This window comes from Phocoena phocoena, chromosome 20 (assembly GCF_963924675.1).
Source record: "Phocoena phocoena chromosome 20, mPhoPho1.1, whole genome shotgun sequence".
Classification (NCBI taxonomy): Eukaryota; Metazoa; Chordata; class Mammalia; order Artiodactyla; family Phocoenidae; genus Phocoena; species Phocoena phocoena.
Genome location: NC_089238.1, coordinates 1,858,320 through 1,879,338, shown reverse-complemented (window position 1 = coordinate 1,879,338; position 21,019 = coordinate 1,858,320). Strand labels below are relative to the sequence as shown.

Sequence of the window (21,019 nt, the reverse complement as noted above, 5' to 3'; positions counted from 1 at the left end):
GAGCCAGCGAACCTGCTACTTGTTTTCTCCCTCCTGCTGCAGGAGTCCCAATAAAGCCTTACCTGAATTTCTCCTCAGGCCTCATATCAATTTCTATTGATTAGGGAGTCCAAGAACCCTGGTGGTAACGCTGAGGGCCAACCATAAGTTATATGCTGAAGGTCAGCACCCTTAAATACCACCCCCGCCCCATCCCGCTTGTTCAAGGATCAGCTGTGCTGTAGTAAGTACATGAGACAGGAGGGCTGAATGCAGCTGTGGTCCGTGCCCCCACTTCAAGTGGCCCGGGCAGTCCTGGGCTGGGGGAGGCAGGTGTATTGGGGGAGGGCACACAAGCCACAGGATACTGGGGGACAGAGGCACAAATTTCGGGGAGCTCCACAGTGGTGACCCTCACATAAGCGAGTGACTGAGGAGGACCCTGGGGAGCGGCCTGAATAGGACACGCCCTTCAAGCTGGGGCCAGTTGGGCTGCACGTGGTTCTGGAGTTTGCCAACTGCATAACGTACCCCGGCAGCTTCCTACGGTTGGTTTATATTCAGTCACACCTGCGTCACGTCACTGAGTTCGTTAAAGCAATCACTCAGTCACGGATTTATATGTTTGCTCATTCATTCAGGCTTCTTGCATTACAGACTCTCCACACCCCTCCACCCTCTCTCCCCTTCCGGTTTCTGGCGCTCCCTCCTCTCGTGTCTTTCTGCCCTGGCTCCCGCTTTCCTGTCTCCGCGCCCTGCCCTCTCATTGGCCCAGCGCCTTAAGTCCCGCCCCCAACCACGGGCGGGAGCTCTCATTCCTGTCTCTTCTATTGGGCACGCCGCCTAAGCCTCAGACATTTCAACCAGTGGGAGTCAACCAGGAACTATCCGCTCAGCCAATGGGGCCAGAGCACTTAGTATAAAGGGCCTGGCCCGCGTTGTCTAGGATCTTATCTAATTCAGTAGTGGGTCTGTTCGCAGGTGAGCCTCAGGGGAGCCCGCAGGCGGTGCCCGCCCAGTGACTGCCCCGAGGCTGCGTGGGAGCAGGTCGGGACTGGAAGAGCCTCAGCCTGAGGGTTACCTCCTTCCTGGACACCCAGCTCCTCAGGGCTCAGGAAGGCGTCCTCCTCACCACCATCTTGTCTAGTGAGCCTCTCGAAAACTGTGATGAAGTCGGGCAGTGCGCAGCCCGCAGGTGAAAGGGATAAGTACCAGGACCAGAGAAAGAGGGTTTAGAAGAAAGGCCTGGTGTCAGTTGTTGGGGGTGGGTGTGCACAGAAGAAAGTATTGACGTCTCTTTTCTTTTTTCCGTAGCTGTAGCAGGTCAAACGATGCCCAGCATCCCAACCATGTGAGCGCTTTTGTTTTGTATCTGAAAAAGGAAGGGGAGTGGGACCGAGGGATGAAGAGCAAGCTCCACGTGTGAAGGTTGCCTCATGGGACTGACAGTTATTGACCAAACACCCTGACAGGGCCCTTGAGAAGGGAAAGGGGCCCAGGGAGGGTAAAGTGAAAGAGGAAGGCGAGCATGAAGTTTCCCTGACTCTCCACCCACCTCCGAAACGGAGGCTCTTTTCCTTCTCTCCTATCAGGCGGCGCCTTACAATTGATGATTTTGAAATCGGGCGTCCTCTCGGCAAGGGAAAATTTGGGAATGTGTACCTGGCTCGGCTCAAGGAAAGCCATTTCATTGTGGCCCTGAAAGTCCTCTTCAAGTCCCAGATAGAGAAGGAAGGACTGGAACACCAGCTGCGCAGAGAAATTGAAATCCAGGCACATCTACAGTAAGGACAGTCTCTGTATGAGATTCCTGTTACAGGTTCTTTTTTTCACTTGTTCCTGTTTCCTCTTCCATCTCCGACATCTGAACTCATCATTTCCCCCAATACTACCCCCAAATAGGCCCTTTGCTTTCACCTTGAAGATTTTTTTTTTTAACATCCTTATTGGAGTATAATTGCTTTACGAAGATTTTTTTTCTCTGCAGTTCATTCCAGTTACACCATGTAAAGCTCCCTGTGTCAGACATCAGAATCTTGATGCCTGTTTCATTTTCCCCTCACAAACTTCCAGATCATGCTGTTACTATTCTGGTCCCAGCACAATTTGCCCCTTGTGTGACCAGTCACTTGTAATAGCATCATGAATTGGGCCTCAGGGAGGAGTCTTGACACTTCCTCCTTCTGTTGCACAGACACCCCAATATCCTACGCCTGTACAACTACTTCCATGACGCACGCCGGATGTACCTGATTCTAGAATATGCTCCAAGGGGTGAGCTCTACAAGGAGCTGCAAAAGAGCCACACATTAGACGAACAGCGTACAGCTACGGTGAGGTGGGAGGCTGAGGGCTTGGGTTCATGAGTTTCCTATGGGCTGATGGGGGTCACTGCTTGTGGCGGTCATGAGTATCCAGATTGCTTTTTTCTTTATTTCTGAATTTCAATCTATAAATTTTATATAATGACTCATATCCTACAACTTCACATTTGGATACCCTAATTACCCCCAGAATATTAATAAATTGTGTGTGTAAGTTTGGATTCTTTGGTTGTAAGCAACAGAATCTAAGTGTGCTACCTTATGGAAAGAAACATGAAAGGCTCTACGGCAGTTCACTGAATAAATGAGTGGAACTGACTTAGAAATAGGAAGCAAGAGATTTTTGGGGGCTCCAGATGGGAAATCACAGCAATAATCATCCCATGGCCAGCTCCATTTCCAAACTGCTTTTTCTTTGCTCACACAGGTAATGGAGGAGTTGGCAGATGCTCTGACCTACTGCCATGAAAAGAAGGTGATTCATAGGGATATTAAGCCGGAGAACCTGCTGCTGGGGTTCAGGGGTGAGGTGAAGATCGCAGACTTTGGCTGGTCTGTGCACACCCCCTCTCTAAGGTAGGTCAGGTGGTGGCACCCTGGGTGCCAGTTAAGAATGATCCAGTTTGATTTATTTCACACGTAAGATCCAGATACAAGCCTAGGTTTGTATTTAAATACTACCTTTTTCAAATGCCTATATTTAATGTGTATTTGTAGACTGAAAGAATGTGGTTCAACCATTTAACAGAGATTAATCTCTGTTAACATACAACTTTACCAATAACTTTCCATGTAAATAAATTAAGAACCATTGCTCCATAATTCCAGAAATTTTACTGTATGAATAAACCATAATTAATTTACTTCGTCCCTCTTGGTGTACCATCAGTTTGTTCCAAATCTTCCTTGTGAAAATATCCTGGATTGTGAGCTAAATAATTGTATGAAGAATTCTAAAATATGGAGGGACTTCCCTGGTGATCCAGTGGTTAAGACTCTGTGCTTCCACTGCAGGGGGGCACGGGTTTGATCCCTGGTTGGGGAACTAAGATCCTTCATGACGTGCAGCACCTCCAAAAAAAAAAAAAGTTCTAAAATATGGAGTTGGTGGATCCCAGTACTTGCCTTCTTCAAACCTTGATCTGTATTGAAATTTGGTGTTTCCAAATTCCTGTGCCTGGGAGAGGGCTGCCAGGATTTCCTAGGGTCTCCTGTCTCATTGAAAGCTGGGGAAGGAGTTTCCCTTATACTGATCCTCTGCTTAGTGCTCCTTTCTCTGCCCTCTAGGAGAAGGACAATGTGTGGGACACTGGACTACTTGCCCCCAGAAATGATTGAGGGGAGAACATACAATGAGAAGGTGGATCTATGGTGCATTGGGGTGCTCTGCTATGAGCTGCTGGTGGGAAATCCGCCCTTTGAGAGTCCCTCCCATAATGAGACCTACAGACGCATCCTCCAGGTGGGAAGGCCACACTCTGGGCATTCATGTGGGAGCTAGTCAATGGGGGCTGGTGGGCCTGCGTAGCCCAGGGCACACACAAAGATTGTCTGCTAAGATCCCGAACAGTGCCTTGAATGGACGAAGGAAATTAACCATATTTCCCTTTCTTCTGTGGCCTCATCAGGTAGATGTAAGGTTTCCCCCATCAATGCCTTTGGGGGCTCAGGACTTGATCTCCAAGCTTCTCAGATACCAGCCCTCGGAGCGGTTGCCCTTGGTCCAGATCTTGGAGCACCCGTGGGTCCGGGCCCACTCTCGGAGGGTGCTGCCCCCATCTGCTCAAATGGTTTCCTGAGCCCTGTATACGCCTAATCCTTTGTGATTGCTCATGGAGCACCCCTGGCTCTGGTATCTACTCTGTCTTTTGTTTCTTCTCTTTTAAGATGCATCTTGCTAATTAATAAAAGCTGAATCATTTTGTACCAGGTCTTTATAGTTGCATGAGTTGGTGTGTGATTGAGTAGAATCTTTATTTTATTTATTTATTTATTTTTGGTCGCACCACACAGCATGCGGGATCTTAGTTCCCCGACCAGGGATTGAACCCACGCCCCCTGTAGTGGCAGCACAGAGTCTTACCAGGGAAGTCCCTAGAATCTTTATTTCTGTAGAAACTGTTTCCCATGAGAGCAGCCCAAAATGATGCCCTTCCTGGGCCGCAGGTTTTGTGACTTAACGACTCTTCTTGAAAACAAATTACTACTTTATGCAAATAACCACCCTAGTGGTGCATACATAACCTACCACCTATCCCAGTGGCTCCTAGACTCAACTCAACTTTCCCCATATTTTCAGGAGTATGTCATTTGTAAAACAGGACACTAATCAATCCAGAGGTCCATTCTCTTTATACTGACATCCAACATGGTGCCATCTTCAAGATAAAATGTTTCACTGCACATCAATGCCATCCAATTCTCAAATGAATTCACTAGCACTTACGCGGTGTTGTCATATTATTGCGTCAGGATAAATCATCCCTGATAATAAATGTATCTTCAACCTCTTCTGAAATCATGTGCTCTGCTTGCAGCAATTTTGGGAGTTTTCTTCCAACATTCCCCTATATCCTCCTGTTGCAGTTTTTTGTGGCAGCTGCTCCCTTCATTTACAATAAGCTTGACTGCACCAGAGTAAACATCCAGACTACTCAGCGAGGAGCTCAAACATGTTTTCTGATAATTTTGGGCATTTTTTCACCACTGTGTCTCCTGACTAAAAACACTCCATTTAGAGTTTACCCTGTTAATGTTACTTCCACCACCATATCCTATACATTCTCCTCAATGTGAAATGTCCAGCAGATGCAGGACCACATTCCTATATGACCAGAACCACTAAGTAAATACAAGCTATTCAGCCACTCCACTCTAAGATGAACAGCCCTACCATTGCAGATCCATCATTTAAATGCTCCAAGGGAATTCCCTGGCGGGCCAGTGGTTGAAACTCCGCGCTTTCACTGTGTGCAACCAAAAAAAAAAAAAAATGCTCCAAGACATTGGCTCATAGTTTTTTCACCTGCACCTTCAGTGCTCCTTGGTTCCCCAAAGTTGTGTCCCCTGTGAAGAGGCGGGTCTGTTTCAGGGCTCTGGGTCTCGTAAGTCTTTTTTCTTTTTGCCGTGCCTTGCAACTTGTGGGATCTTAATTCCCCCACCAGGGATCGAACCCAGGTCCCGAGCAGTGGAAGCGCGGAGTCCTAATCACTGGACTGCCAGGGAAGTACCCCTGGGCCTCCTAGGTCGTTTACATGGAGGAATAACGGCTCTGGAACGCGCTCCGAGGCCGGTTGTTTGTTAAGAAAAAACTACATTACCCAGAAGGCGGTGCACCGCGCGTCTATAGCAGGCGCTGGACCAATGACGGCCCAGGGCGGGGGCATTTCCTGCGCAGGGGCGGGACTTCCGACCCCTTTGGCTGTAGATGTCATTAGCGCGCGACTGTTCCGTCCACGCCAGCTGTGGGCAGGCGATAGCAGTTCTGTGGCCGCTTCTAGTGCGGCTCTTCGCAAATGAGCAGAAAGGAGGCTAGGGCTCCCCTCCGCGCGTTTGAGCGAGCGGTGAGCCTCCGCTCGATCGGCCACCCAGCCCAGGGCAGGGAACGGGTGGTGGTCGGCTGAGCCCGCGGTACCCGCCTCTGTCGCCGCCTCTACGGGCCCCGCTCTCTCCTCAGGGTCCCATGATGGCGTCGGCGTGGATGGACCCGACGCGGGTGAGTGGACCATGTTTCTGGCCTTGCTGCTTCTCTTCTGGTTCGGAGAGGGCTCCTGAGCAGGGTGGAAGTCAAGAGAGGCGCTAGATTTCTCTTTGCAGTTGTGTTTGTGTACGACCGGTGAAGCTGGCTCGTCACTGACTTTATTTCCAGTCTTAGAACATGCGAGACTGAATATGCAAATGGAAAATAGACCGCGTGTAAAAATAGAACTTTGACAAACAACCTGCCCCGTAATCCAGTCCCTTATCTACAATCAACAACCCAGGAGTCTAGCCCGGCCTAAGTCAGACTTGCCAGAAGCCAGATTCCTATCTCTAGAGACAGTCCAGGAAGAGAAACAGTGACTTATGTAACATCGGCCCAAATGGCCAGGACTTGATTAATAATTGACCCTTTCCCTAATCCTTGTCCCCACTTCCAACTTAAAACCAACCAGAGAAAGCCATCCATATGTGCGCCCTTAAACAATCATAGAGGATGCTGTAGGATTACCTGCCGGAGAGTTTTAATTAATTAAACGCATATCATCTGGTAGTCAATGTTGAAGCCCTAGTTAATTTTTCTATCCTTACCTACCTGCCCAAAATGTGCGCAGTAATATGAGTTTATCCAGTACCAGAAATGAGTAATATTGCAGGGTTCCTAGGTATGAACCAATTTATTAGGAATTTCTAGGTCTTTAATTGAAATATTAACTCAAGAAAGCTGTTAGGATGAAGCTAGAATGCAGAGATATGTGAGCACTGAAAGTGCAGGTGAAAAACCATGAGGCGATGTCTTGGAGCATTTAAATGATAGATCTGCATTGGTGGGGCTGTTCATCTGAGAGTGGAGTGGCTGGATTTTTTATATTTACTTAGTGGTTCTGGTCACATAGGGATGTGGTCCTGCATCTGCTGGACATTTCACATTGAGGAGAATGTATAGAATATGGTGGTGGAAGTAACATTAACAAGGAAAACTCTGTATGGAGTGTGTTTAATCAGGAGATACTGGTGAAAACGACGGCTAGGGACTTAGTTGCTTTTAGACAACATAAAGCACTCATCATGGGGACCAGCAGGTAGTAGGACCAGTGAAGCTCAGGTACTGCTGTTGTTAACGTTATTGATATTATCATCACTTACTCAGTCCTCTGACATCCTAGAGTCCTTTCTGTCTGCATCTCACAGTTCCAATGTCATTTCCATTGACTTGTGTCATTTTCCAATGGCTCCTGCATAGTAGGCTCCTCTCTCTTACACTATAGGCATAACTCGCTGTATTGTACTTCATAGATACTGTGTTTTTACGGATTGAAGTTTTGTGGCAACCCTGCGTCCAGCAAGCGTTTCAGCATTCACTTACCTCGTGTCTCTGTGTCACGTTTTGGTAGTTCTCACAATAGTTCAGACCCTCCACCCACAAAAAGATTACAGCTCACTAAAGGCTCAAGATGATGGGTAGCGGGGCTTCCCTGGTGGCGCAGCGGCTGAGAATCTGCCTGCCAATGCAGGGGACACGGGCTCGAGCCCTGGTCTGGGAAGATCCCACATGCCGCGGAGCAGCTAGGCCCGTGAGCCACAACTACTGAGCCTGCGCGTCTGGAGCTTGTGCTCCACAACAAGAGAGGCCGCGATAGTGAGAGGCCCGTGCACCGCGATGAAGAGTGGCCCCCACTCACCGCAACTAGAGAAAGCCCACGCACAGAAACGAAGACCCAACACAGCCAAAAATAAATAAATAGAAATTTAAAAAAAAAAAAAAAAAAAAAAAAAGATGATGGGTAGCATTTTTTAGCAATAAAGTACTTAAAAAAATTTTTTTCCTTCTTTTCAGTTTATTCCTTTTTTTAAATTTTATTTTTATTGGAGTATAGTTGCTTTACAGTATTGTGTTAGTTTATACTGTACAGCAAAGTGATTCAGCTATACGTATACATATATCCCCTCTTTTTTGGATTTCCTTCTCATTTAGGTCACCACAGAGCATTGAGTAGAGTTCCCTGTGCTATACAGTAGGTGGCAATAAAGTACTTTTTTTTTTTTTTTTAATTTTTTGGCTCCGTTGGGTCTTCATTGGTGTGCACGGGCTTTCTCTAGTTGTGGCAAGCGGGGGCTACTCTTTGTTGCAGTGCGCGGACTCCTCACTGCGGTGGCTTCTCTTGTTGTGGAGCATGGGCTCTAGGCGTGCGGGCTTCAGTAGTTGTGGCTCTCAGGCTCTAGAGTGCAGACTCAGTAGTTGTGGCACATGGGCTTAGTTGCTCCGCGGCATGTGGAATCTTCCCAGACCAGGGATCAAACCTGTGTCCCCTGCTTTGGCAGGTGGATTCTTAACCACTGCGCCACCGGGGAAGTCCCTAAAGTAATTTTTTTTTTTTTAAAGTAATTTTTAATTAAGGTGTCTACATTATTTTTTTAGACATAATGCTATCATACACTTAATAGACTGCAGTATAGTGTAAATATAACTTTTATATGCTCCTGGAAACCAAAAAAAAATCATGTGACTGGCTTTATTGGAGTGGTCTGGAACCAAACCCCCAATATCTCCAAAGTATAGCTGTATCGTATTATGTCCAAAGCATTGTCCACCTCCCCTTCAGCCCAGTGCAGAGGAAGTACCCAGTGATTAGGGCCTTGATCTTGCTGCACCTTTACCAGCGATGCAGAGACTGGCTCTGATCCCATCCAACCATCCCAAGGCTAATGCTGCTATCTCTGTTTGACATTCCAGGTGTCTGTGACGTTCGATGATGTGGCCGTGACTTTTACCCAGGAGGAGTGGGGGCAGCTGGACCTGGATCAGAGGACCCTGTACCAGGAGGTGATGCTGGAAAACTGTGGGCTTCTGGTGTCTCTGGGTAAGGCCTTGCCACTTTGCCATGCAGAGGACCTGCCACCTCCTTTATCCCAAACTCTGGCTCCGTCTTGGCTGGTCACGACGGCCTCAGGAGCCCTTCCTCCCTCTTCCTCACAACTTCAGTCATTTTTGAGATTCATCTCTTCCTGCCTGCTATCCCTGTGTCTCTTTGAATAAAGTTCCTTTTTGGCTCCTAGAAAATGATGGAAGGAAACAGGGGTGTTCTGCAGAACCCAAAGGCAGAATTTCTTGTTGGGCCATATGATGGACTGATGTAGGAACTGGGAACCACCAGGATTATGCCCTGACTTCTGGATCTCCTGTCCTGGTTTTCCCTCTGGCTTTGTTCACGTCTCTGTCTTTTCAAAATGGCTTTTGTGCCTCAGCAAGTTTGTGGCAGGAGTGGCCACCCCAGTCCCTGCTCTCTGGGGCCCCCAGATGCCTTGTTTCTACTTCTTTGCATACTTATATTGTTTCTCTTTTTTTCTTTCTCTGCTGCTGGGCTCCAGGGATGGAGGCAGTGCAGGAGTGGCCACCTGAGCCCATACTTCCCTGAGCCTCCACCCCAGTGCCCAGCACAGACTGGCCTCTGTCTGAGGTTCTTGTTTCACATTCCAGACAGGGAGCTGACTGGGTGGGACTGGTGGGCTCACGTATCCCCTGCAACCCAGTCCACAGGGCTGTGAGTGATGGGATGGTCTCCAGGAAGAGGGTGAGGCAGGTGGGGCCTCGGGAGGTGTTTGCCTTCAGTGCCAACAGGTATTGTTCTAAACCACAGGATCTCGGTTATGGGGCTTTTCTGTTCTCCTGTGCCTTCATGATTGTCTCTTGTTCCCTGAGTCCTGGCCAAGATCCTCTGCTAGTCCAAGAGAGAGAAGCTGAGAGAGTAGTGCTTCTCAGTACTTGGCAGTTTTATCCCCAGGTGACATTTGGAAGTCTGCAGCCACATTTGACTGTCACACCTGGGGTGTGGGTGGTCCCGGCATCTAGCAGGTTAGAGTCCAGAGATGCTGCTTAGTACCTGAGGATGGACGAGACAGCCCCATTCAACAAAGGTTGATCCAGCCCACAAGGGCAAGAGAGCCAAGGTGGAGAAACAGCAGCCTGAGGATAATCACTTTAGACCTCTCAGTTTGAGGGAAAGGAGAGCTGTAAATCCAGGGCATAGGGTAAGACATGCCTGTTTTTAGAGAATTGGGATTGTATTCTGTGTTAATGAGAAGAGGTTACACAAAATTAGGAAACGTTTGACATATTTAGATATTTTCTAACAAAATTTAAAAAATAAGAATGTCCACTATCTGGCCCTGCTCACCCTTCACTCTCCTCCCCATGCTTTCCCCGAGCTCAGTCTGCTCTTATCACGCTGGTGTCTTGCTGTTTCCTGTGCACATACTTAACGTACTTGCCTCGGGCCTCTGCAGTTGCTGTTCTCTATGCCTGGTGGGTGTGGGTGTGCTTGGGCTTTTCACATGGCTACCCCTTCTCAGCACAGTCACCACCTCCTCACCAGCTGTTTCCTGATCACGAAATCTCTTGGAGGCCCCTTCCCTGTCACAGTCGCTTTTTCCCGTCACCCTATTTATATCCTTGTAAGCCAGTGGTTCTCATCCAAGGATGATGTCCCCCAGAGGACACATGACAATGTCTGGAGACATTTGGGTTGTCCCAACTGGGATGTAGATGCTACAGGCATCTATTGAGTGGAGACCTGGAGCGCTTCTACACATCCTTATGCTGCACAGGACATACGTACTCCCTCCCCTTCTCCTCAACAAAGAATTGCCTGGATCTAAATGTCAGTTGAACAGAGGCTGAGAAACCCTGTTTCTGAAGGCTCACGGACACTTCACCAGGGACACTGAGAGACACCCCGAGGAAGACATTCCTTTATTCTGTGTCCTTCCTGATTATGTAGTGAAAATCCGGGTTCAGTACTGAACACCTCCCCCCACCCCCACTATTGCTAATTTCCCATTTTCAACAGAGGGATCCCCGTCCCTGAGCAGCAGCACAAGCTCGCTGGCACTTAACCTCACCCTTTGGAGTTTTTTGTTGTTGTTGTTGTTTTGTTTTGTTTTGTTTTGTTTTGTTTTTTTTGGTACGCGGGCCTCTCACTGTAGTGGCCTCTCCCGTTGCGGAGCACAGGCTCCAGACGCGCAGGCTCAGCGGCCATGGCTCACGGGCCCAGCCGCTCCGCGGCATGGGGGATCCTCCCAGACCGGGGCACGAACCCGTGTCCCCTGCGTCGGCAGGCGGACTCTCAACCACTGCGCCACCAGGGAAGCCCCATCCTTTGGATTTTATTGCTGCCTTTTCAGGTTGACCTGCCATCGACTCAAGTGACTCTGGGTTTCTGTTTCCCATTTATCAGAGCTAAACAGGATTCCCTTTTTGTTGTTGTTGTTTTTGCGGTACGCGGGCCTCTCATTGTTGTGGCCTCTCCTGCTGCGGAGCACAGGCTCTGGACGCGCAGGCTCAGCGGCCATGGCTCACGGGCCCAGCTGCTCCGCGGCATGTGGGATCTTCCTGGGCCGGGGCACGAACCCGTGACCCCTGCATCGGCAGGCGGACTCTCAACCACTGCGCCACCAGGGAAGCCCAGGATTCCCTTTTGTTTTGTTTTTACAATGAGGATTCCCTTTTTGAACGAATGTAAGAAAAATAAAAAGTGGGTCACTTTTAAGAAAAATATTAATGTTAATGCTAGTCACAGCTCACTCTGGTCATTGGAGGACTGACTGCATATCAGCCCTGTTCCAGGCACCCATTTGATTCTCATGCTCTCCTGGTCCTTAGCAAAGTCAGGAAAACTCAGCTACTGCACTGAGTCTCATACAGCTGAACTTACCCAGTAAAGAACATACACTTTCATTGATGAAGCTGTCCTCTGTGGGTTATTTTAAGCAACAATCCTTTTATGAAATACTGATGAAAGTAGATGTTATTTGATGTTTCTATAAATGTCCAATGTGACCATACACCACTGTGTAAGATTCTCAATTTTATTATTTTCTAGTAGTTCATGAAACGCTGAAATCTAGGGTCACTGAGTCTGCCCCACCACCCCGGCCCCTGTTCCCAGCGGGTGAATCTTCGTGCTCACATCCCTGCCTCACGGCTGCCCTGCACTCGGTCTCAGGATGCCGGCCCCACTCAGGGGTGTTGCTGTTTCCTCCTTAGTGTGGTGCTGGGGAGCCCAGGCTCCAGAGCCAGACTCTTATGTTCAGTCCCCACTCTGCTCCTTAAAACCTTGTGGTCCTGGGCAAGTTACTGAAGCTGTCTGTGCCTTGGGGTGCTCGTTGGTAAAATGGGGTAAGATGGTATCTACTTGCCAGGGCCGTAGCAAGGGTACATGGCTAACTTACGGGCAGGGGTCAGAACAGTGCCTCGTGTGACCAGGTTACATGCAGGTTAGCCGTTGAGAAGCTCGCTGCCATCACTGCCGTTGTTACTCCTCAGGAGTCTCATCATCCCCGTGCCTAGATCCAGCACCTTCTGGAACAGTGTGTGTAGCCTTGTGGTAAAACAGCACACAGAGCAGAGATGGCTAGACCTGGGCTCCATATTGGCTCAGCCATTCACCAATTCTGGCCTCTTTGGCAAATCACATTATCTGCCTGAGCATTGGTTTCTGTATGGTTTTTATCTATAAAATAGGGCTACTCACAGACATAGAATACAAACTTATGGTAAGCAAAGTTGGGGGGTGGGGTGTGAGGGATAAATTAGGAGTTTGGGATCAACAGATACACACTACCATATATAAAACAGATAAACAACAAGGTTCTACCGTGTAGCACAAGGAACTATATATATTCAATATGTTATAATAACCTATAATGGAAAAGAATCTGAAAAAGAATATATATGTGTGTGTGTGTGTGTGTGTGTGTGTGTAAATACACTGAATCACTTTGCTGTACACCTGAAACTAATCTGACATTGTAAATGAACTATAATTTTTTTAAAAATGGTGCTGATCACAATATGTACTTGCTGGGAATGCTGTGAGGAAACCCTAGGATAGAATCCTCTGTGGCCTATAGGAAGAACAATACAAAACTTTGCTTGGGTTCTAAAAAAAGAACTGGATCAATGAAGACATATAACTTGTTTTGAATGAAAAGAGTCAATTTTCTTTTTTTTTTTGGCTGCACGATGCAGCTTGCGGGATCTTAGTTCCACAGCAGGAATTGAACCCATTGCCCCCTGCAGTGGAAGCACAGAGTCCTAATCACTGGACCGCCAGGGAATTCCCAAGAGTCAATATTTTAAATACGTTAGTTGTTTAAATTACTCCATAAATTTATTTCAATTTTGAAATGATGTAATGCATTTAAGTTGCTTGAACACAGTCCTTTTACTACGATTATACACTATATGTTAGTTTTTGACTTAGGAATAAAAACTCCATGGCAGTGTGGCATGTCTTTGGTTTCCAGTTCACAGTACAGCATTTTGTATATGCATGGGAGCAGCTTCATTCTGAGGTCTTGTCCACATCCTGAGGTCCCACACTAGATCGAGAGGTTTTCTTTGTTTTCACAGAAATCCTAGTGTCTTCTTCCTTTCTTCATGAACAGGGTGTCCTGTTCCCAGATCTGAGCTGATCTACCAACTGGAGCAGGGGCAGGAGTTGTGGACAGTGAAGAAAGACCTCTCCCGAAGCACCTGTCCAGGTAGGGGCCAAGGTTTGGGCAGCTGGGAGACCCTGCAGGGGAAGGTCGCTGGCCCTGGTTCCTTGGGGAAGCGTCTTGTTCGGGCCTCTGTGGTGGTCTGGAGGCCACGGAGCCCTTTGACCCCAGGTCCCTCTGTCCTCCTGGAGGATAGGGGTGCATGAGCTGAGATGTGTCTTGGGCTCCAGCTGCCTGGGCTTCAAGCTTCAAGCTGCCTGGGCCTCAAGCTGTCTTGGGCTCCAGCTGCCTGGGCTTCACCGATCACCAGCTCTGTGGCCCTAGTGAACTTCGGGATCTCGTTGTGTCTTTGTATATATACGTATGACTAAGTTAAATCTTAGCTGCCATGTCAGACAGACTTCAGCATCTTGGTGCTCAGCATGTGGAAGCACTTGTTCTTTTTTTGTATTTCTTTCTTTGCCATGCCTCGCAGCGTGCAGGATCTTAGTTCCCAGACCAGGGGTCGAACCCGTGACCCCTGCAGTGGAAGCTCGGAGTCTTAACCACTGGACCACCAGGGATGTCCCTGGAAGCACTTTTTCTGAGGCACACCCGGTCCGTGTGACTGTGCATCACACAGCTGTTCAGGAACCTGGGTCCACTCTGCCGTCAGCATGTGGCTTGAAGGTTGTCCTGACCTCCTGCAGCAGGCAGAGGAGAGTGAGAGGGCAAGGAAGACTCGCACAAACACCAGCCCCCCGCTTCCACTGACAGGCACTAGGCGCTTGGCCACACTCGGGGGACGGGGCTGGGAGATGGGGCTGAGCCATGTGTCCAGGTGGAGGAGCAGATGGTTTGGCAAGTGTGGTCTGCTGCGCTCAGTCTGTTCCTGATAGTTGCTCCGTCTCCGGGTTGTTGGGGACGTGGTCACATAACGTGTTAAAGCATAAAACCGCTTAGCACAGCGTCTGCGCCGCAGTCAGTGGCTCGTGGGAAGTAAGCCGTTGGTGTCATTCATGTCCCTGTATCGTAATGAGTAATGCATCTCACGTTTCCCTCTGACCTCTGAGGAAAAGGGCCTTCCTTCCTCTCCCAGCTCCTCTCCAGCTCTCGTCTGCCTCCCCTTTCCCACCCTGTCCGTCCAGACACTCAAGAAGCCTTCCCTTGTTGCATGTCTCCCTACTCCTCCTGTTTGGTAAAACCTGACAGTGACACTTGTCCTGCTGTGCCCCACATCTGGGCTGCTGAGGGTACTGGGGCCGCCGTGTGTGGTGATGGGGCCCCAGCAGAGTCGTGCTCTTTCCCTCCTTGTCCCTCGGGCGGCCCCACCAGCCTGCGAGTGTCTGTGTGCAGCCCGTCGACAGCCCCTCAGAGAGGCAGTTCCGAGCCTCTGCCCTCTGCTCTCTGCCCTTCTCCACCTGAATATCTCAGAGGCACCCAGTCAGCATGCCTGGCAAGGAACCCGTCACGATGCTCATTCCTTCCTCTCCCAAGTTAGAGCGCACAGTCCTGCCGTCTAGGCAGGTTGGAGACTGGATACAGCCCCAGAGACTGTATCCTCACCCCTCCACCTCTGTCGGCCCCTATATCCGGCTACCTCCCACATCCCGTCCATTTTACATCATGTACATCTCCTGAATCTGTCACTTCTACCACCTCCCATCAGATCTGTCCCCACATTCTGAGTCCAAGCTCTCATCATCTTTTCCTTGCGGGATGCTAGTAGTTCCCCTAACTGGTCTCTACATCTGCTTTATGCCTCTGGTCAGCTCTCTGTCCTGCATGAGCTACCCCCGGTGTAGCCACAGATGCCTGAGCATGTGACCACTAATGTGTCAGCAAGTTTTCATGTTGAAAGTAAAGTCTGCCTCATATTGCTTGATCTTCGGCCCTTCCACACTCATTTGGACTCCCTTATCTGTAGCTTCTCTTTTCACCTAGTTGAAGAGGTGTTGCCCCTGGGCATGGCCAGGTCCGACATCAGAATCTGGAAAATAGCTTTTCATGAAAGTGCCTTCATCACTTATATTCTGCTTGTTTTATAACTTTATCCTTTGCTCAAAGTAAAAATATGCTGAAGTTCCTTACAGTGAAGAAAATAAATTAAAAATATTCCTGTCTCACACTGTATTCATCCATTGTCTGTAGCATTTAATTGTTCACGTTTTTTCACTCTCACAGTGCTGCCAAGAACATTTGTATATATTGGTCATCTTGCTCATGTTTAGGCTGTCTTTTAATGTTTCTTAGAGTGAAATTGTTGGATTATAGGCTGTGCAAATTCTCAAGTTTACAAGATAATTCCTGTTGTGTTCTAAAGGGGCTAAACCAATTACACTTCCACCAGGAAAGAATGGAGGTTTCTTCAACCCATACCTTGACCAATACCTGGTATTATAAGGCTCCTCAATTTTTGACAATCAAGTGAATACAGAATTGTATCCCACATGGTTTTGATTTGCTTTTCCTTCATTCATAAGGAACTTTAGCACCTTATATGATTGTGAGTCAATCTATGAATTAAGTTTTCTTCTTTGAAATGTCATTTCGTGATAAACGTCTATTTTATTCTATTGTTTGCATTTTCTTGTGTTTTAACAAATTTATTTATTTATTTATTTTTGGCTGCGTTGGGTCTTTGTTGCGTGCAGGCTTTCTCTAGTTGCGGCGAGTGGGGGCTACTCTTTGTTGTGGTGTGTGGCCTTCTTATTGCGGTGGCTTCTCTTGTTGTGGAGCACAAGTTCTAGGTGTGCGGGCTTCAGTAGTTGAGGCACGCAGGCTCAGTAGTTATGGCTTTTGGCCTCTAGAGTACAGGCTCAGTAGTTGTGGCGCACAGGCTTAGTGGCTACGTGGCATGTGGGATCTTCCCAGACCAGGGCTCAAACCCATGTCCGCTGCGTTGGCAGGCAGACTGTGCTACCAGGGAAGCCCTGCATTTTCTTTCTGATTTGTAGGGATTCTTTGTGCATTACTCATGTTATCTTTTTTTGTGGGTATGGTAAAACGCAGATAGTGTAAAATTTATCATCTTAGCCATTTTTAAGTATACATTGAGTGGTATTAAATAGAGTCATAATGTCGTGCAGCTATCACCACCAGCCTTCTCCATAACTCTTCATCATTTGAAACTCTGTGCCCATTATACAGTAATCCCCCTATGTCCCTACCATTCCCTGCCCCTGGCAACCACAATCTTTCTGTGTCCGTGATTTTTGACTATTCTATGTACCTCATGTAAATGGAGTCACACACTATTTTGTGTGTGTGACTGGCTTATTTCACTCAACATAACGTCCTCAAGGTTTATCCATGTTGTAGTATGTGTTAAAATGTCATTCCCTTTTAAGGCTCAGTAATATTCTTGTGTGTGTGTGTGTGTGTGTGTGTGTGTGTGTGTGTGTGTGTGTCTCAGTCTCACATTTTACTTATCCATTCATCCCTTGGTGGAAACTTGGGTTGCTTCTATGTTTTAGCTATTGTGAATGATGCTGCTGTGAACATGGGTGTACAAATGTCTTTGAGACCCTGATTTCAATTCTTTTTAATTGAAAGAATTCATATAACAAGAAATGGAATTACTGAATCATGTAGTATCAATATTTCCATTTTTAATTTTTTGAGGAACTGCCATACTGTTTTCCACAGTCTGTGCCAATTTGCATTCCTACCAACAGTGCACAAGAGTTTCAGTTTCTCCACATCTTCAACATTTGTTATTCTGTTTTTTCTGATAATAGCTGTCCTAATGGTTGTGAGCTGGTATCTCATTATAGTTTTGATTTTCATTTCCCTAATGATCAGTGATGTTGAACATCTTTTCTTGTGCTTGTTAGCCATTTGTATATCTTTGAAGAAATGTCTATTCAAGTCCTTTGCCCATTTTTGTATCAGGCTGTTTTTTTGTTTATTTGTTTTGTTAAGTTTGAGTTCTCTGTATATTCTGGTTATTAATCCCTTTTCAGATACATGATTTGCAAATATTTTGTCACATTCTTTGGATTATCTTTTTACTCTGTTGGTAGTGTCTTGATCACAAATTTTCCTAATTTTCATGAACTACAATTTTTCTGTTTTTTCTTGTGTTGCTTGTGCCTTTGGTGTCATATCTGAGAAATTTTTGCCAACTCCAGTGCCATGCCACATTTGCCCTATGTTTTCTTCTCTTCATTTTTTTTTTATAAATTTATTTATTTTATTTTTGGCTGCGTTGGGTCTTTGTTGCTGTTCATGGGCTTTTCTCTAGTTGCGGTGAGCGGGGGCTACTCCTCGTTGCGGAGCACAGGCTCTAGGCATGCCGGCTCAGTAGTTGTGTCTCATGGGCTCTAGAGCGCAGGCTCAGCAGTTGTGGCGCATGGGCCCAGCCGCTCCGCGGCATGTTGGATCCTCCCGGACCAGGGCTCGAACCCGTGTCCCCTGCACTGGCAGGCGGACTCCCAACCACTGTGCCACCAGGGAAGTCCCTTCTCTCCATTTTGAGTTAATTTTTGTATATGATGTTAGGTAAGGGTCCAATTTCATTCTTTTGCATGTAGGTATTCAGTTTTCCCGGCACCATTTGTTGTAAACACTGTCTTTTCCCCCGTTTAATGGTTTTGGCACCCTTGTCAAAAATCATTTCATGATATATGTGAGGGTTTATTTCTGGGCTGTCGATTCTATTCCCTTGGTCTATTTGTCTGATTTTATGCCAGTCGCACACTGTATTTGATCATTGTAGTTTTGTAGTAAGTTTTGAAATCGGGAATTTTCTGTTCTTCAACTTCTTCTTTTTCAAGAGTGTTTTCTCTATTCAGGGTCTCTTCAGATGCACTATAGATTTTAGGGGGGATTTTTTTTTATTTCTGCAAAAAATTTTGCTGGAGGACTTCCCTGGCAGTCCAATGGTTAAGTCTCTGGGCTTCCAATGCAGGGGGCGCAGGTTTGATCCCCGGTCATCGGGGAACTAAGATCCCCTATGCAATGCGGCGCAACCAAAAGATTTAAAAAAAAATGTTGCTGGGATTTTGATAGGGATTGCATTGAATCTGTAGATCACTTTGGGTAGTATTGATATCTTAACAATATTAGGTTTCCAAATTGGGAACATGCTATGTGTTTCTGTTTATTTACATCATCTTTAACTCTTTTAGCAATGTTTTGTAGTTTTCATTGTGCAAGTGTTTCATTTCGTTGATTAATTCCTAAGTATTCTTTCTCATGCTATTGTAAATAGAACTGTTTTGTAATTTCATTTTCAGGTTGTTCATTATTCATGTATATAAATGCAACTGATTTTTGTGTGTTGACTTTGTATCCTGCTACTTTGCTGAACTCATTTATTCAGCAGTTATTTTGTGACGTTTTTGTGGTTTTTACATGTAATAAACTACCATCTGCAAGCAAAGATAATTTTACCTCTTCCTTTCCAGTTTGGATGCTTTTGATTTCTCTTTCTTGCCAATTGCTCTGTCTAGAACTTCCAGTATTATGTTTAATAGAAGTGGTGAAAATGGATGTCCTTAACTTGTTTCAGATCTTAGAGGAAAAGCTTTCAGACTTTCATCATTGATTTTTTTTTTAATCATGAATTTTGTCAAAGACTTTTACTGCATCATTTGAGATTATCATATGGACTTTTTCCTTCATTCTGTTAATGTGATGTGTTAACGCTGATCAATTTTCATATGTTGAACTGTCCTTACGTTACAGGAATAAACTGCATTTGGTCATGGTGTATATTCCTTTCGATATGTTGCTGAATTCGTTTTGCTAATATTTTGTTCAAGATTTTTGCATCAGTGTTCATAAAGGATATTTCTCTGTAGTTTTCTTGTAGCGTACTTGGCTTTGCTATTAGGGTAATGCTTGTCTCAGAATGAGTTTTAAAGTGTTTTGTCCACTTTAGTTTTCTGGAAGAGTTTGAGGATTGGTCTTAGTTCTTCTTAAAAAATGTTTGGTTAGAACTCACCAGTGAAGCCATCAAGTCCAAGATTTTTCTTTGTTGGGAGAATTTGATTATTAATTCAATCCCTTTTTAGTTATAGGTCTATTCAGATTTTCTATTTCTCCATGATTTAGTCTTCACAGGTTTTGTGTTTCTAGGAATATGTTCATTTCATCTAGGTTTTCCAATTTATTGGTGTATAGTTCTTCACAGTATTCTCTTATACTCTGTTTTGATTTCTATAGAATCAAAAGTAATATCCCCACTTTCATCTCGGATTTTAGTATTTTGAATTTTTTTTTTCTTGGTGCATCTAGCTAAAGGTTTGTCAATTTTGTTGATCTTTTCAAACTAACTTTTTGTTTCACTGATTTTTCTCTATTTTTTTATTCTCTGCACTATTTACCTTTAAAAAATATTTGTTTATTTAACTGGCCACAGAATGCAGGATCTTAGTTCCCTGACCAGGGATCAAACCCGTGCCCCCTGCATTGAGGGCGCAGAGTCTTAACCACTGGACTGCCAGTGAAATCCCCTGTATTATTTATCTTTAATCTTTCATATTCCCTACTGCTACGTATGGGTTTAGTTTGCTTTTCTTTTCCTACTTAATTATGTTGTTAGGTTGTTGATTTGAGGTCTTTTTTTTTTACTGGAAGCATCTATAGCTACAACTCTCCCTCTTAACACTGCTTTCTCTGCATCCTGTAAGTTTTGGTATGTTAAGTTTTTGTTTTCATTAGACACAAATCATACTTTGTATGATACCTTTTTTTTTTTTTTTTTGTGGTACGTGGGCCTCTCACTGTTGTGGCCTCTCCCACTGCAGAGCACAGGCTCCAGACGCACAGGCCCAGTGGTCATGGCCCACGGGCCCAGCCACTCTGCGGCATGTGGGATCGTCCCGGACCGGGACACGAACCCGTGTCCCCTGCATCGGCAGGTGGACTCTCAACCACTGCGCCACCAGGGAAACCCTGTATGATATCTTTTTAAATCTGTTGAGACTTACTTAATTTGTGGCCTAACCTATGGTCTGCCCTGGAAAATGTCCTATGTACACTTGAGAAGAATGTGTATGCTATTGTTGTTGGGTAAAATGTTCTGTATGTATCTGTTAGATCTAGTTGGTTTATTATGTTATTTAAGTCCTCTATTTCTTTACTTATCTTTTGTCTGGTTGTTCTCTCCATTATTGAGAATGGGACGTTGAAGTTTCCATCTGTTGTTGTAGTGCTCTTTCTCCCTTCCATTCTGTCATTCTTTGCTTCATGTATTTTGATCTTCTGTCATTATGTAAATGTTTACAATTGTAATATCTTCTTGCTGTATTATACCTTTTATTTATATAATGTCCTTCATTGTCACTTGTAATCTTTTTTGATTTAAAGCCTATCTTGTCTGATTTTAATATAGAAACCTCTGCTCTCTTTTGGTTAGTATTTGCATGGAATATCTTTTTCCATCCTCTGACTTTCAATCTGTTTGTGTCTTTGGATCTAAAGTGAGTCTCTTTTGGAAAGCATATAGTTGGATCATGTGGGTTTTTGTAAGAAATTAATATTTATTTATTTTTGGCTACATGGGGTCTTAGTTGTGGCACGTGGGATCTTTT

The 21,019-nt window shown here is 45.9% G+C and overlaps 1 protein-coding gene across 1 annotated transcript; it reads left to right on the top strand.

Annotated features, from left to right (window-relative positions):
• The first annotated feature begins 1,146 nt into the window (after positions 1-1,146).
• AURKC (aurora kinase C) lies at positions 1,147-4,234 on the top strand. Its single transcript, XM_065898242.1, has 7 exons — positions 1,147-1,174; positions 1,294-1,330; positions 1,572-1,763; positions 2,174-2,312; positions 2,731-2,879; positions 3,591-3,765; positions 3,932-4,234. The coding sequence occupies exons 1-7, from the start codon at positions 1,147-1,149 to the stop codon at positions 4,100-4,102; spliced, it is 891 nt and encodes a 296-aa protein (XP_065754314.1). The 3' UTR covers positions 4,103-4,234.
• Positions 4,235-21,019: the final 16,785 nt, after the last annotated feature.

Coding starts and splice junctions, on each gene's coding strand:
- AURKC (XM_065898242.1), top strand. CDS start 1,147: ATGAAGTCGGGCAGTGCGCAGCCCGCAG. Junction 1,175..1,293: donor GGGCAGTGCGCAGCCCGCAG/GTGAAAGGGATA, acceptor TTTTTTCCGTAG/CTGTAGCAGGTCAAACGATG. Junction 2,880..3,590: donor GTGCACACCCCCTCTCTAAG/GTAGGTCAGGTG, acceptor TCTGCCCTCTAG/GAGAAGGACAATGTGTGGGA.